The 15,697-nt window shown below is 39.7% G+C and overlaps 1 protein-coding gene across 2 annotated transcripts in view; it reads right to left on the bottom strand.

Annotated features, from left to right (window-relative positions):
• oxr1a (oxidation resistance 1a) overlaps window positions 1-15,697 on the bottom strand; it is a 192,402-nt gene that overhangs the window by 166,838 nt on the left and 9,867 nt on the right. For both annotated transcript variants that reach the window (XM_034127425.1, XM_034127427.1), the window contains exon 2: window positions 7,325-7,410. In XM_034127425.1, the coding sequence (XP_033983316.1) occupies window positions 7,325-7,341 (17 nt within the window). In that variant the 5' untranslated portion in view covers window positions 7,342-7,410. The remainder of the gene's footprint in view (window positions 1-7,324; window positions 7,411-15,697) is intronic.

The raw sequence follows: 15,697 nt of genomic DNA, 5'->3' as shown, positions 1-15,697 counted from the left end.
TCAGCAGGCCTATGTAGGGGGTTAACACATCCCAGCATGCACTCTACTCCCCAGACACCATTCTCTCCCCTCTGCATACATAAGTAATCAAGTGCAAGGCCCCTTGATGTCGATCAACAGCACAAAGCTACAGACAGTTAGATATCCAATTACTCCATACGAAGGTCAGGATAAGTGGGGGGTCAATGTCGGATCGGATATTTCGTCAGGACTGTAATTACAGACGTGTCATTAGAAGCTTAATTAACATGAGGAATATGTGACATATCGATTGGTGTATAGATAAGTGCAGAGGTCCAGGTACATTGACGTTATGTCATCGTGGTACAAAAGTATTCCGAGGACAAACTGTTATGTCATGGGTGAGCGTGTGGAACGACTGATAAAAGGTGTTTACTTTCTCCATTGTTCCGATTGTTTGTGATGAGTCATCCTTTGAGGCGGAGGGGGGGGAACATATCAGCAACCCCAGGAAGGCACCTTTCCACAATGCATCACTATAATGGGGCGTCCCATGATAAACATTCAGCACGCATCCCAGTCACGATGCATTACACAAACTCTGTTTGCATTCAATGTGGAAAGTGGTGAGATTTGGCGTGCACAATAACGGATGAATCTGCAACTTTTGTAATAATCCATTAGTTGTTCAAGTAATTTTTTCGATCAAAAATACTGTTATCAAATATCTGATCTTTACAATACTTTTGAAATGTGTAACTGTATGCACATTAAAAGGGTGTGTACTCGCAAATATTTTCAAAATTGTTCAAATTAAAAGTTTTAAGTTTAATCAAAGTAATAGTACATTTTGTATATATATATTTACCGAAGGAACATTTCAGTCATTGGACATTGAACTTGTAGTTTTTACTAGATTTTAACCATTTAAAAAAACTCCTGTAAGATTCCATAATTTGGTTTTGAACATAAATCTTCCATTGGCTCAAGGGGCCGGCAGCTAACTGAAGCCCCGCCCATTCGCCTGTCACGTACAATGTGTAGGACCGCTAGCCAATTGAAGCGCTTGATTTACGTAGTGATGTCACTATGCAATGGAAGTAAACAAAGGAGTTCAATGTGTTTCAGGTAGAGAGTGAAGGGAGAGAAACTCCCTCTGTAGAGAACACAGGGATTTTAGCCTTTGTAGACCATTTACATGCACACAAACCTTTAAAAAACACACTACAGGAAAGGGAAAACCCCAGAGAGCATAACTATTAAAGACGATTAAAGGTAGGGTAGGTAATTTTGGAGAAACCAGCTCGAGTGCGCTAGAATTTGAAAATACACAGCCGGAAAAAATCTGCCACTTCCTTACAGAGCCCCTCCTCCAACACACACGAACGTGCACATGACCAATGAGGGCACGAGATAAGTTTGTGCACAGATGGAAGGCTGACAGGCAGGTAGGCCATCCAGTTATTTTAGCCGGGCCGGCTAAAATGATTGGTCGTGCTTTTTACAGTACTACAGCTTCCACAGATGACTTTTTTTAATGGATTTTTTGTCAAAGCACTTATGATATTCATTGCTATCGGGATGTTAAGAGCATTCCATGGAATATAACAAAAAGTGTATCTCGAGCCGGTTTCTCAAACTTACCTACCCCACCTTTAATCAGGGAGGTCTACTATTTTGCCAAAAATGAGTCCAACTCATATTGTGGTAATTTCATAACAGCTTTCACTGATAGCAATTACCGGTGTTGTTGTGACACTTTCACTCCGTTTCTACATGATCTCTGTGTGAGCTGCTGCTGCCTGCATGACAGTTATTTCCTGTTCCTGTCCCAAAAACAGCTAGAAAAAAGTACTTTAATTGATGACCCTGCATGGCTGACAACTAAGGACAGGAAACTGAATGTCTCTTTGTGACAGTTGTCCAAAATAAAACACCTCCACAGTCTGGGAACATACTGTACTGCTGAGTGAATACAACTGGAAACTGGGGATCAAACTGAGACGTGTTGTGAATCAGAACTGGAGTTACATTACTTTTGAATTTTGATTTTATTTGAATACTATTGAAGCATTTCAGGTAGAAACTAAACAAATACAGTCCCAAAAGTGAACTGCAAACAGAGCTATAACCTCCATCTATGCATAGTGTGTTTTAGAATAGTTAGAAGTAAAAGTAGTCACAACAGCTGACATCATGGTAAGATGTCTCTAGGTCCTGAACTGAATCCTTGTCCACCCACACCAGTCCACATAAAGGCAGCCAGTAGCCAGGTGTGAAACTTTTTAGCTCGAGGAAATGACAAAAATAAACATTCAACAAACCTCGAAAAACCTGTGAAAACAGGTGCTTCAAAAGTGCCTAGAGTCAGCAGTATAAAGGAAATAGCCGTTTAGCAGGTGTTGGGTATTTGTAGCTTTGGCTTTTATGCTGGTTGTAAACAACCCGCAGTTATACAGTTACCTTCATGGAACTGAAAGTGAAGGAAAATGTTGGTTTCTACTAGGGATGCCAGCGATTATTCGATTATTCGTTACAGTCTCCATAATCGAAGATTATTTTTAAAATTCGATTTTATTTATATCGGGGGGGGGTGTCGAATAATCGATTAATATTCGCCAGGGCTGTCCGATTTTCGATTTTGATCATGGTCAGTTTCTGGCATCCCTAGTTTCTACACAGTCTGTCTGAGAGCTGCACAAAAAACAAAATGTTACTGAGATAACAATATGGAGATTGCAGGAGGCAAACAATTTGTTGAAAGGCAAAATATGTGTTCAAATACTATATTCAATTAGGTATTATGTAGCTGCAAACATATCAAGGCCCAAAAGTGTTATTCTGCAGATCTAACAAAACATGTGTGTTTGGTACAGAGCCTTTAAAAAAAAATAAAGTAAAAACAAATCAAACTAAATCAATTGAAACATTATAAATCATTTGATATATTATATATTTAAGTTTTGCAGGTGCATTTTGGATCTGACTTAAGTGTCTTGAAGTCATCCTTTTTTTAAGAAACCCCTGTAATTACTGTGCATTTCTTTGATTGTACGGCCTTGGTAAATATTAGTTTTTTCTGGCGCCACCTAAGGCGATAAGCTGTAATTGCATGTGTGTTTTAGATCTCACTTGAGCATGTGTTGAAGTCATATTTCTTTGGAAAATCATCCGTAATTATAGCAGGTTTTTTTTATTGTTCGGCCATAATGACTTTTTACTCACAAAGCTAGAAGGAATCAGAAAAAAACCATATTCCGCGTTATTTATGCTAGCAGGCAAAAGCAGCTGCTGCAAGGAAGGCTTTAAATGTGTAACCCAAATCAAAGCTATGGTGCATCACTTCATAAATGTTCTCATTCGGAATGAAAGACTCAGATTAACGGCGCTCCAGTTACATTTTAATGAGCACATGTAGACACAAACCATCAAGCAGTGGATACGTGCGCTCTCAGTTTATCCATAACAGTGAAGCGGTTCATCAGAGGCGAGCGCATTAAACAAAGTCAGACGCACAAAAGTGCAAATGCTTTGGATTTATTTTCCATGCCTCGGTTCCACACTTCATTCCATTCAAATCAAAGCCAAACTGCCATGTTAAGACGTTTGATTAAATGTTAATGCAAGACTTTTAATTTGGCTCTGGCATTGTGTTGTTTGAGATGACTCGAGGGAACGCAAGAGGAAAACCAATATTAAAAACCAACAGATAACGCCACAACAGCACATAGCTATCTCTGACAAACACAGATTTCCTCACTCGCCTTCTGTCTCGTTCAGCAGTTTAGCGAGAGAAAAAGGCTTTGTTTCGTATTCAGCAGAAATCTGAATGAGCTTTTGGAGTCTTTCGAGTTCCAAGATTGCAACCTATTACAGTCATTTTGAGCGTATCCGTGTCATGGACTGTGCTGACACAGCTCCCTGAAGATGGAGTGCTGGCTTGGTTTAATCATCCTCTAACCCACAGCAAGATGATCACACACTGCGAGGAGACGGAGGATGGATGCTATTGCTGCATCGTGACAGCACAGTCCCCATCACATCATGATACCTTACCCACCCACATCCTACCATAACAGAAACGTCCTACTGTAAACACATTGCTTTATTAATTTTGTGGACATTTTGTCCTGGCTGACAAAAAAACTTTAAGGGACCCTATTCTACACATTTTCAGGTTGATATTTGTATTTTGTGCTTTTACTGTGACATGTTTACATGCTTTAATGTTAACAAATGTCCTTATTTTTCTAATACTGCCAGCACCTCTTTTCACCTTCCGTCTAAAACCAGAGCCCAGTCTGGTCTGATTGGCTTGCTGGCTCTGTTGTGATTGGTCAACCACTTAGATATGTCCCTCTGCTTAGCCTATCACGCAATGTGTTTGAGCACTAGCCAATAGAAGAGTGTGTGTTCATATTGATGTCATTATGTTACGGAAGTAAATAAAGGAGTTCAATCAAGGCATTTCTGGAAGGGGGGAATTTGGCCTTTGCAGACCATGCACAAAAAAAAAAAAACTATAACAAATGGGAAAGGGCAAACCCCAAAAAGCACAATAGGGCCTCTCTAATTTAGTGTACATTTTGTCCCCGACTGACAACAAAATACAGCTCTGGAGAAAAAAAATTAAGAGACCACTCTTTCTTAAATCTCAATCTCTACATGTGTGGCAGCCATTCCATTCCAGTCTCTGTTGAATTCCAACACAGAGGATGTTGACAGTAGTTTATAGAATGACATATATATTTGTTTTCATTTGACTCAAACACATACCTATAAATGGTAAAACCAGAGAAACTGATAGTGCTGCAGGGTCTCTTAATCTTTTCCAGAGCTGCATTTTAGGATTGGCATTGACCTACAACGCATACAACGTGTAACCAGCAAACTATTAAACAGCTCTAGCTCCTCAAACCCCAAAAAGGGAAGACATGGAAATAAATAATTGGGTTCTGTATGTTGTATTGCAGTGTACAGCTAGTTAGCCCTTGTATTGAAATATGGAGACAGGGAGAAAAATGTAACATCAGACTGTGTCATTTCACATTGAGATGCTAGGCTTGGTTGGTGGGACCAGAAACCGAAAGGGTAGATTTAATGCTTTATTATTTGATTTTGAAGTTTCAATGATCAATTTCACTTTATAAGGGCTTTATGACCAGTGGTGGGAAGTAACTAAGTACATTTACAAGTTTTGCTAACTTTTGATATATATGTACGTTACATCAGGCCATTTGTATTTCCATTTCAAGCTACTTTATAATTCTACTCCACTACAGTTCAGAGGCAAACATGGCACATTTCACTCCACTACTCAAAAATATGCAAACGTACTAGTCCTTCTCTTACCACAGCCCCATGCACACTGCGTCATCATGTTGAGGAAATCCAATGCTTGACAGGCCAGCCGTGCCTTGTTACTGTTGCCAAGCTACAGTATGAATGACCTCTATTTAGGAAGAGGGGTTTTGTTTATAGTCACCTCCTACTAGATTCTGTATGATAGATATATATTTATATTGTACATGCTGTAGATGTGCTGGACTATCCAATATATACAGATTGAATGCACATCAACTGATTTAATATTTCCTGTTGAAAAGCTACAGTCAGGCAGGCTGCAATTCCTTCACAGAACCTCATATGGATATATAGCTGAAGGCTGTCAAAACAAAATGAGATTTTAAGGGAAAAAGCCTGCACACTGCAACCTTATCCATTCCTAATGTACTATTACAGTTCATGGAATTGCTCAAAACTAGTTCATGAGTTGTTCCGAGTAGACAATACACTTTAATGTAAACCCAACCCAAGCTGTGGACTGTTCCATTTAAACAACATGAGAGAAACAACCAGAATAATTTTGTTTTGGTCCACCCAACACACCCACCTTACACATACTAGATAAACATGTGACCGCTTCTACCTTGCAGTCAACATTCAGAATAGCCTAAGTGATAAATAGTTTATGCAGACTGTACGCTACTGCAGGTCACATCAAAAATACAGAATGTACACACAACACAGGAGGACTGTGAACTAGGTTACCTACACTTCATACAAAGGCTGTGTGAGAGTATTTACACTTCGGTTTAAAAGGGTTCTCTGGGGTCTACACAGGCTTGAGGAGTAACAGAATACATGTACTGGGATTGCATAATCAGGATACAAAATAGATAACAGTTTTCCCTTGCCGTTACATAAAAAAAAAGGAATTAGATTACTGTTATATTGCTACAAATTGTGTATTACTAGCCGGATTACAATGTTAGTAAAAACCTAAAAAGAGCATTTAGTGTTTGTTGTAAAAGGATGAGATTGTATTTGTTCTTTGTAAGCTGTACTGTTCTGTATGCTATTACTTTACGTTTTAATCTATATGCCTACTGCGTGAATTTGCTTTATGGCTTAACTGTATGTATTAACCTGTTAAGCCCCAAGCCTGTTTTTCAGGTCTCAGGCTCGAAAATGACATTCCCAGAACAAATGACTATAACTTCACTTCTAAAAAGGGGTAAATTAATAATCTTTTTTCTCAAAGCAATGATAGTTGAGTTGGATGTAGAAAAGTCAGAATCAATATAGATGTTTATTTTAAAGTAAATTCAGATTGAACAAAAAAAAAAACATTACTTATAGTGAAAACCACCCTTGAATGATGGGATAGACTAAATGCTTTAGGAATCCAAACTATAACATATAATAAGTACCCTGTATCAAGATTGATGCAAAACAAGTGAAATTTGACCTTTTTAAGAGAGATTTAGAAACAAACAAAACACTTCTGGGGTCATTTGGGTGCATTTTCCATATCTCTGGAACCCATCGGTCGATTTTGGTGATTGACACCACTTTTGAACCGTTAGAGCCAATAGAATCGAGGGGAAGTTCCTAAATCCATATAAACATTACCCATTGGTGAATGAGTGATGCGCAGCCAGCAAGCCCAAAACCGGAAGCTGGGTTACAGCTCTCATACACTTTATATGAAAAGTCTGTTTTTGACAAAAATGTTATGATGGATTATCAGTAATCATTTCAAAGTGACACAGAGACATTGGATTAACCTTCAGCAGCGTTTGTATGCGTTTTAATGCCATTGAACACAACTTTTGATCAGCCGGCTTTAAAGATGAAACTTAACAACAAATAAAGAGGGGTTATTTTGTCTTGGGAACTGGAATCAACCTTCACATTTCTTCACATCAACGTCTTTCATATCCATAGTAATCAGCGGAATGTAGCTGACCAGAAATGTCAGCCATTATCAGCAGAAGCCATTTTGAAATTCCCTGAGATTTCTTGCGGGCTTGTTTTTTTTGAGCAGATAAGAATATATCAAAAGTGACATTGTGCTGACCTCTTGGTGCTGAACATCTTGGCAGCGTCTTCTCTCTCCTGCTCAGAGGCTCTGGTAGGTCGCGGTTTGATGTTGACTTTTCAAACCTGCATGCACACAAAAAAAAGAGACAGGGACGGGGGACAGAAGGAGATAAGAGTGAGATTTTCTGCATCACTGTGACGTTGCCCTCAAGTTGTCTCAATGCTTTGGCCATGCTGACCTCAAAAACCTCCATTAGCCGGCCTCCAACTGAGCGATTCAAATTGACTGGGCACGGCAGGAGGCAAATGAGCAGAGCATAACTCGGCCAACATGACAAAGACAATGCATGGAGTCAAATGTCAGCTTTAATAATTATTCGCTTTACTTTATCACAACAGTACCGATTGAAAACAGGGTGGATTTAATTAGCACAGAAGCTCAACCGGAGCGACGAGGAACAATTAAAAGGCAATTAAAAAGAAGCGCTATATATTTGCTTGTGTAGGCAAACATGTCACATGCAGGCTATTAGGAAGCACAGTCCCTGAATGGGTGGATTCCCAAATTGGGTCTCTAGATATCTGTGCTACGCCTAGAAAATTGTATAATGGCTGAGAGTTAAGGTCATCAGAGACTCCGGAGGAGGAGCTGGAGTAAAAGAAGGTATGTTTCAATAATTAATGCCGAGGTCTATGCAGGCCTCACTTCTCACCCTGTACTGTCTGTAATGAGATGAGTGGAAGGCCACAGGGAAGGGAATGGTAAGGGGCTGATTAAAACACTCAGCTCAACACCATCCACCTTCTTTACCCCTCCACCATCTTATTTATAACACCTGGAATGGGTTTCCCCTCGCCTGCACACCGGAGGGAGCTGAATAAGCAGGCGTAAAGGTTAACAAAGTAGTGTGACACTGGAAACATCTGATAATTCATTCAGGCGACATAGAAACCGCGGATGTACTCACTCCTGTAAGTAATCCAAGGGAGTGCAGCTGCCAATTTGTGGTTTCCGTGATTCACAGATGATAACAGCACAGGAAAGCAGCCTTTGATTCTTATTGAATTTTATGATTTCTTCTTGTATTTCATTATATTTATTATGTTTCATATTTGGCAGACTGAGTTTTACAAACAAAAACTGTTTTAAATACAGCCTGCAGTAAGGATTTATGGTTCTGACATTGCCTTACTCTTAAGGTATGACGTGTGTTTTATAATGCTATTAACTAGATTAAGGATTGGAGTAGTCTCACTGTCAGACCCCGTTTACACGAGGACGATACGGGTTGTATCCGCATAGTTTCTCTTGCGTATAGCCCTTTCGTTTACACAAGGCCGTAACAAAACGATAGAAACGGACCCCGCAAACGATAACGGGTCCCAAGGTGGATAGATCTGCAAGCGGAACGCTCTGGGGGGTCAAACGGCTCCGTGTGTACGCCTCTATGCAATCATTTTCTGATAACGATGAAATAGCCCCGCCTCCCTCTCCCCACGTCTCCCTCTCCCCACCTCTCCTGCTCAGAGATCAGCTGCTGGGCTGTCAGAAGAGGGGGAGGAAAAGAGAGGCTCCGTTTATTATTCTTATATTATTATATAGAGTCGTTATCAATTTGTTTTAAAGCTCAATAAATAACAAAGAAGACCTCTGACCGGCACTTTACTAATTTTGTCCGGAAGATTTCAACTTTAACGGACATGTTGACCGGCGCAAACGTTCCCGTGTAAATGGGGTCTCAGAAGCCAAATACACACGCATCCCAGATACGGGTGAAAGTTGTTGTCAACAGTTTGTCAAAAGTTTCACACTCCAACATTTCCTCACAACTGTAAAAATAACGGATTTTCTCAAAATACAAGTCTACAGCCATGTTAGTAGCTCTGTAAAGATTTGCTAGCGTAGCCCTCACACAACTTGTGTAGAGTGAGAAGAATAGGAAACCTCACACATAACTGTGTGTTCACACATTTTTCCAAGGTGGTTACTCCTACTGCTGGCTTTGCAATTACACCAATAAATGAGATTTGAGTGAATGCTAACGTTATGCCATCGTGTTTGAAAGGACAAAGCTAACATGCTAATGGTCAGGTAGCTATAGCTTGAAATTATAGCAGCATTTTGGCAGGAGTTTAACGAGTTTACATGCACAGTATTTGCAATATATAGACATACAGTACAGAAAAGGCAAATGATCATTTCAGTTATCTAAGGCATTTGGTTATACATTTGACAAATTAAAATGTGACGTGAAACTTTCTGCAGGCAAGTTAGCGAATTAGCTAGTTAGCTGCAGCACAAACATAATTTTAATGTACAAATGGAAATGTGGTTGGCTACTTTACAGGACCAATGTTAACAACACCGTCTGCCAAAGTTACTTTAAAACGATCTTGTTCCCCTGCTGGAGGCCAGCCTGCCAGCTGCTGTCAATCAAATATAACACGTCAGGAACAAATATTATATGATAAAAAAAAAAAATGATGAACATGATAAGTTCAGTTGGACACTAGAATCACTAATGTCAGCCTCCTGGTTGAACAATAGTTTATGGTTTATTCTTTTGGGAACATGGGTGTCTGCACAACATTTCATGGCAATCCATACAAAAGTTGATGAGATTTAGGCCAAGCAGTTTGAACAGGTTTTTAACAACTGAAACATTTCAAATCAATATGGCAGCATGGAGACATTAACGAGATGAAACTACTTCAGAGCCCAGGAAGTAGTGAGAGATAAATTTCAAACAGTCGCATAATTTCCTTTTCCATTTCTGTTTAAATGTGATTCATCCTGCCATTCGTCAGTGTTCCATGTGGTTACAATGATTACAAAGAGCACTTTAGCAAACCCTGCACTACCTTTAGAAAAATAATAACAAACCTTTTAACTTCAGAGGGTCTGGACTGGACCAAGACAAAAACTGAAAATGCATTAAGGCAGGATTTAGATTCAAATCAAATCAAAGTTTATTTATAAAGCACATTTAAAAGCGATTTTTGGTCAGGCCAAAGTGCTGTACATGTAATAAATACTACAATCATAAAAACACATTACTACAATCACAATAAAAGACAATAAATTACAACAGATATATAAAAAATAAAAAAACACAAGGAAAAGTCAGGAAGTCGTGCTCCGCTCTGACTAAAAGGCCAGGGAGAAGAAGTGTGTTTTAAGAGTAGATTTAAAAACCCCTAGGGTCTGGGCCGACCTCACATGGAGGGGCAGAGTGTTCCAGAGCCTAGGGCCAGCTGCTGCGAAGGCTCGGTGCCCTCGGGTTTTAAGCCTGGTCTTGGGCACTACCAGCAGCAGCTGGTCAGCAGACCTTAAAGCTCTGGCTGGGGTGTAGCGCTGGAGGAGTTCAGCTATATAGGCTGGAGCCAGCCCATTTAGTGCTTTAAAAACAAATAAAAGGAGTTTAAAATCAATTCGGAACCGAATTGGAAGCCAGTGCAGTGAGGCCAGAATTGGGGTGATGTGGTCACGCTTTTTGTGGCCAGTCAGAAGACGTGCAGCTGCGTTCTGCACTAGCTGCAGGCGTTTAATTGACGCCTGGTCCATACCCACGTACAGAGCGTTGCAGTAGTCCAACCTCGAGGTAACAAAGGCGTTAATAACCCTTTCCAGGTCTTTAAAAGATAAAAACGACTTGGTCTTGGCCAATAGTCGTATTTTAAAAAAGCAGGTTTTGACTACGCTGCTGACCTGCTCATCAAATTTAAAAGCGCTATTGAAGGTCACTCCAAGGTTCGTGACAGAGGGGAGGATATTATTTTTGAGGGATCCCAGAATATCAACCTGGGAGGCTGGAGGTTGGGGTCCAAAAAAGATAACCTCAGTCTTGCTCTCATTGAGGACATTTTGGCTCAGCCAGGATTTGATCTCTGCTAAGCAGTCCATCAATAGCTGTAATGAGTTTACATTTGAATTGAGTGGCAGATAGATCTGTACATCGTCGGCGTAGCAGTGGAAGGGGATGTTGTGTTTTGTGAGAATTGAACCTAGGGGCAGTATGTACAGTAGAAAAAGGATGGGGCCCAAAATCGAGCCTTGGGGAACCCCACAGGTAAGATTTTGTTAATATACAGTACAATGTAATGCAACTTGAAGCTATAGAGGAGAAAGGAAAAGAAAAAACTGAAATAGAAGCACAAACATGAATTGAACCCAGCTGCTGCATAGTCTTTTGAGGTTTAATGCTATATTTGTTTAGAAATTCTAATAATGCAGAACATAATAGGTTGATATTTTAAAGCTTAAACTCAGAGCGCACATGTAAATGTTAAGGTGGTGGCAGGGCTGGTTTAAGAACAGCAGCAGCACTATCTTGCAAGCTTTGTTTCAATGTATGCATAGTATACGTAAAGTTTTACAATACAAGGATTGTCATTATACAACAGAGTTATGCAACAAAATACAGACTTAGTCTTATTCTGCTACATAACAACAAGAAATAAAAACTATTGTTGTGGTGTTATGTGGAGCATGGTGAACAATGAACATGACATTACTTTTGCTTTGTTCCAGCACAACATATTGTTCAAACAAATTTCTCCTTTTTTAAATGCCTGGGTTCTGCCAGTTATTGTCAGTATTAGACAACTGTCATACCTCAGTGTTACATTACTCCCTGTTCTTCAGATGGAATAAATAGATAAACAAATCATCTATTGGTTTGTGTTTGAGGAATTTAGTTAGCTGGGTGACAGGTAACAAGATCAATGGCTTTGATTAGATAGGCAGTAGAAAAGGAACAAGGTGCCGAATTAGAACCATCTGTGGACGTTAATATGGTTTTGCACAGCAAATTCGGTGGGACACGCATTGCTTTCATTTTATTTTCACACGTTAATGATAGTTACATGTTTTGATCAGCAGGATAGCCTTCTAATATTAACAACACTTTGTAATTTCTGAAGCATAAATACAATCGCCAGTAGTAAACCGCTAACGTCGCATGACTTCTCTTCACACGTGATGACGTCAAGTAGTCTTATTTAGTGACTTGTTATCAACCGCCGTTTTTATGACGAATATAAGCTTTGGACTTTTTAGGGTAATTAATACTGTGAAAATCTCTTAAACTTATTTAAACGAGAGATCTTATATCAGGCATCTCACCAAAAACACGTTCAAGAAACATTTGATTTTGAGAGTAGGGAACTGTAAATGGTCAAATGTTAACTAATTTTCGTGTTTTAGAACTCATTCCTGCACCACTCAATAGTCAAAAATGGGAAGTGTATTCAAATATTTAAAGTGTGTCAGTAAATCATACAAATCTCTAAAAGGCTTATTGCTTCTTTGTATGGTTTATCCCTCTTTCTACACTTTCACCAAAGCCCAAAGTAACACAACATAACAACAATGCACCAGTGGAGCCATGTGGTTCTTCCTGACATGAATGGACCTTGTTTTCTTCTATCTCTATGGCAGAAGAACCCGTCTGATGATGTTTTCCCTGCCGAGCTTCATTAAGCCAGCCTTGTGTTTCAGCCTAATTGTCTCCGCACGAGCAGCGTATCCTGACAAACACTATCAGCATCCAAGCATGTAATGGATTGAGGCGAATCCCTCAGACAGGCCGAGGGACAGCAGGTACGGCCGGTGCTCGGGTGTGCACTTTTGCTAAACTCTGCCGGCCATAAAACAACAATGACACAGGGGCGATGTGTTCTTGTGTCTAACACACACAGCTTTAAATTCAGGGCTGACAGAGCGATTTAACACACAACAAAGATGAGCTAAGCAAGTATCTAGTGCACCGTTAACACAACAAACTGCTAACAAACAAGGCCAAATTCCATCCCAGTCCAGGTAGATCGTGTAAATTCTATTCTCAGATCCATAATGTTTTAGATGTAAATTCCATTTCTCCCCTGATGCTGGCTTTATGAATGACGAGGAGAGAAGGCAAATAAAGATATCGGCTGTGCTGGGTCCTGGATGCGATCCAGAGTGTGAGCAGGAGAAGTGGAGTATTGATCAGAGGCAGGATTAGCTGGCCCAGCATGCAGCTCAATCAGTAACAGCCATGAAGAAGTACAGTGGTAGGAAAACAACAGCTATGTAACAGAGTATGTATAGCGCAAGCATTTTAAATGAAGAAATAGCCCATTTTCTTTCCCAACAATGTCAGGTGCAGCTGTAGAGTGATAGTTAGGCTGTTTTGCAGTAGGGTCATAAGAGCAACTTATATAAAGTCAATGTATTACCTACAGTAAAAGGTAGTTCGCACATACCCAGTTTCAAGGAATACAGTACATTACAGTTTATATTTCAGTCCAGGAACTGAGGCCTTATGTATGACTTTCTTTTATTTTTGTATTACCTTATCAGAACAAATGGGTTGCTGGCCTACTCCTACCTTGGGCTGAATCCCAGCCAAAAAAAAATGTGTGACATGGGTGAATGGGCACTAACCAAAGTCACAGAAAAACACAAACAAACTGACCATTAAAAGCAGTAAATCATCAATTCCCGTGTTCTGAAAAGGAAAATTACAGGTTTGTTCAAGTTTGTTGGCTTTGGCGAGAGTGTAATTGGATAAAGAATGACTAGAAAAGGCCTTCTGAAGGGTCAAAGTCATAATATAAAAAAAAAAATCGCTGCTCCCGTCACAGCAGAACATTTTTTTTACCTGAGGGGCAGGACCTCACTTTGGATTCTCAGAATCGGGGGTCTGCTAAACCGGGATCTACTGCAGGTAACACCTTGGCTTTAGAAAAGTATCTAATACAACCCAACTTCAAAAACATCTGAAGTATCCTGTTAATACCAAGTGCCTTTGTCTCCTTAAATTATAGCACAAGGATTCAAAGTGTATTTCAGCGAAAATAACCAGAATTAGAACACCTAATTCTAAATGATTAGTATTCGGTGAATATTAAATTACAATACAGTCCAGGACCTGCAGTGGTATTTCAATGAGGGCCCGGTTCACTGCAGTGATGACTCATCTTCCCTTCTGTTCTCCACTCCTGTCCCCTGGTTGTCCCATTGTCTGCACCTCACCACTGTTTACATCTCTCCCCCTCTGGTCCCTCATCTCTCCTTTCTCCCCAATGTATTTCCTTGGCTCTGTGGCCACGCACACAGAAGCCTGATTGCAGAACGTTTCCTGATCTAATAGGGGTCACATTAGCCTGGCAGGAAACACAATGCCATTATGGAAATGCTCAGTCAATTACTGGGCAACGAATAAACACCCCCTTTGTCATTTTTGACTCTCATATTTGCACTGGGCTAATGGTTGTGTTTCATCTTATCTGCTCAGGGGCATCTTCCATATGCAATATGCTTGAGGTCAGTTCTGTCATATTGGGATTGTTGGGTTGCCCTGGATGACAGTGTTTTTCTTGCAAGTAAAACATCCTAATGGACATTTTGCTGAGGATAATGGATTTGTCTTACTTAATTTTTTACCAAAGAGCACATAACCTTAAATGCATTACTGTAACCCTATCTTCTGGATATCTATAGACCCAAAAATGACAATAGACGCATGTTTGACTTGCAGTAAACTCTGTGCTACTGGATTGATTAAGACAGAATAGCTGAAAATATGACGAACTATAAAAGATAAGAACAAGAACACATTGAGGGGTTCAAACCAACTGGCGGATAAGAATTACAGTTTTACTTCCTCATATTCCACCATCAACAGAGCACCAGGACGCTCATTCTAGCCTAAATCACAACAGCCATTTATTTTATAGACCGTGGGCTTTGGGAAATATTATCTCTGCTTATGGGAATGCCACAGCAATTATGTTACAATATGGAAGACTATAAATGTTTCTTCAATCACCATTTCCACTAAACAATATAAAAGTTCACTTATTATTTTCCTCTATCAAAAATGTTGAACAAGGTTCCATAATGAATTAAGATAACAAGGTTTAAAACACATCCGTGTGAAGAGAACTCCCCGTAATACTAATGGCTAAAATGGCCATTCAATTGAGAAAATTGCCAAAATGTACAATTAATCTGTTGGATAATTTCAATTAAGGCAAATGTAAATTGTTGTCATTTATGGAAGTAAAGAAAAAGGCATGTATCCTCCCTAAACTGAGTGGCTCATGCTACACTCAAGTTTGCTAACAGAGACAAACAATTCAGAAAGCAACAGACCAAACCGGAAATATAACCTCTTTGGGGGGGGGGGGGGGTTAATAAGGACAGAGAACATACAGTCCATAAATTGTAAATTCATCATAAATAGTTTGACTTTGAATAATTAGTGCCGCAAATGCATGCAAATGGGATAAGAGAGGGAAGCGTATAAGATTAAGGTAAATGTAATGAAATTGTTTTGGAACATACTATTGTTCACTTTCTTGCATAGAGTTTGATGAGAATAAAGATACCACTCTCTTGTGTCAACAGCTAGAAGACTGTTGG

The sequence above is a fragment of the Trematomus bernacchii genome, unplaced genomic scaffold (genome assembly GCF_902827165.1).
Source record: "Trematomus bernacchii unplaced genomic scaffold, fTreBer1.1, whole genome shotgun sequence".
NCBI lineage: Eukaryota > Metazoa > Chordata > Actinopteri > Perciformes > Nototheniidae > Trematomus > Trematomus bernacchii.
This window is presented reverse-complemented; position numbering and strand designations above follow the sequence as displayed.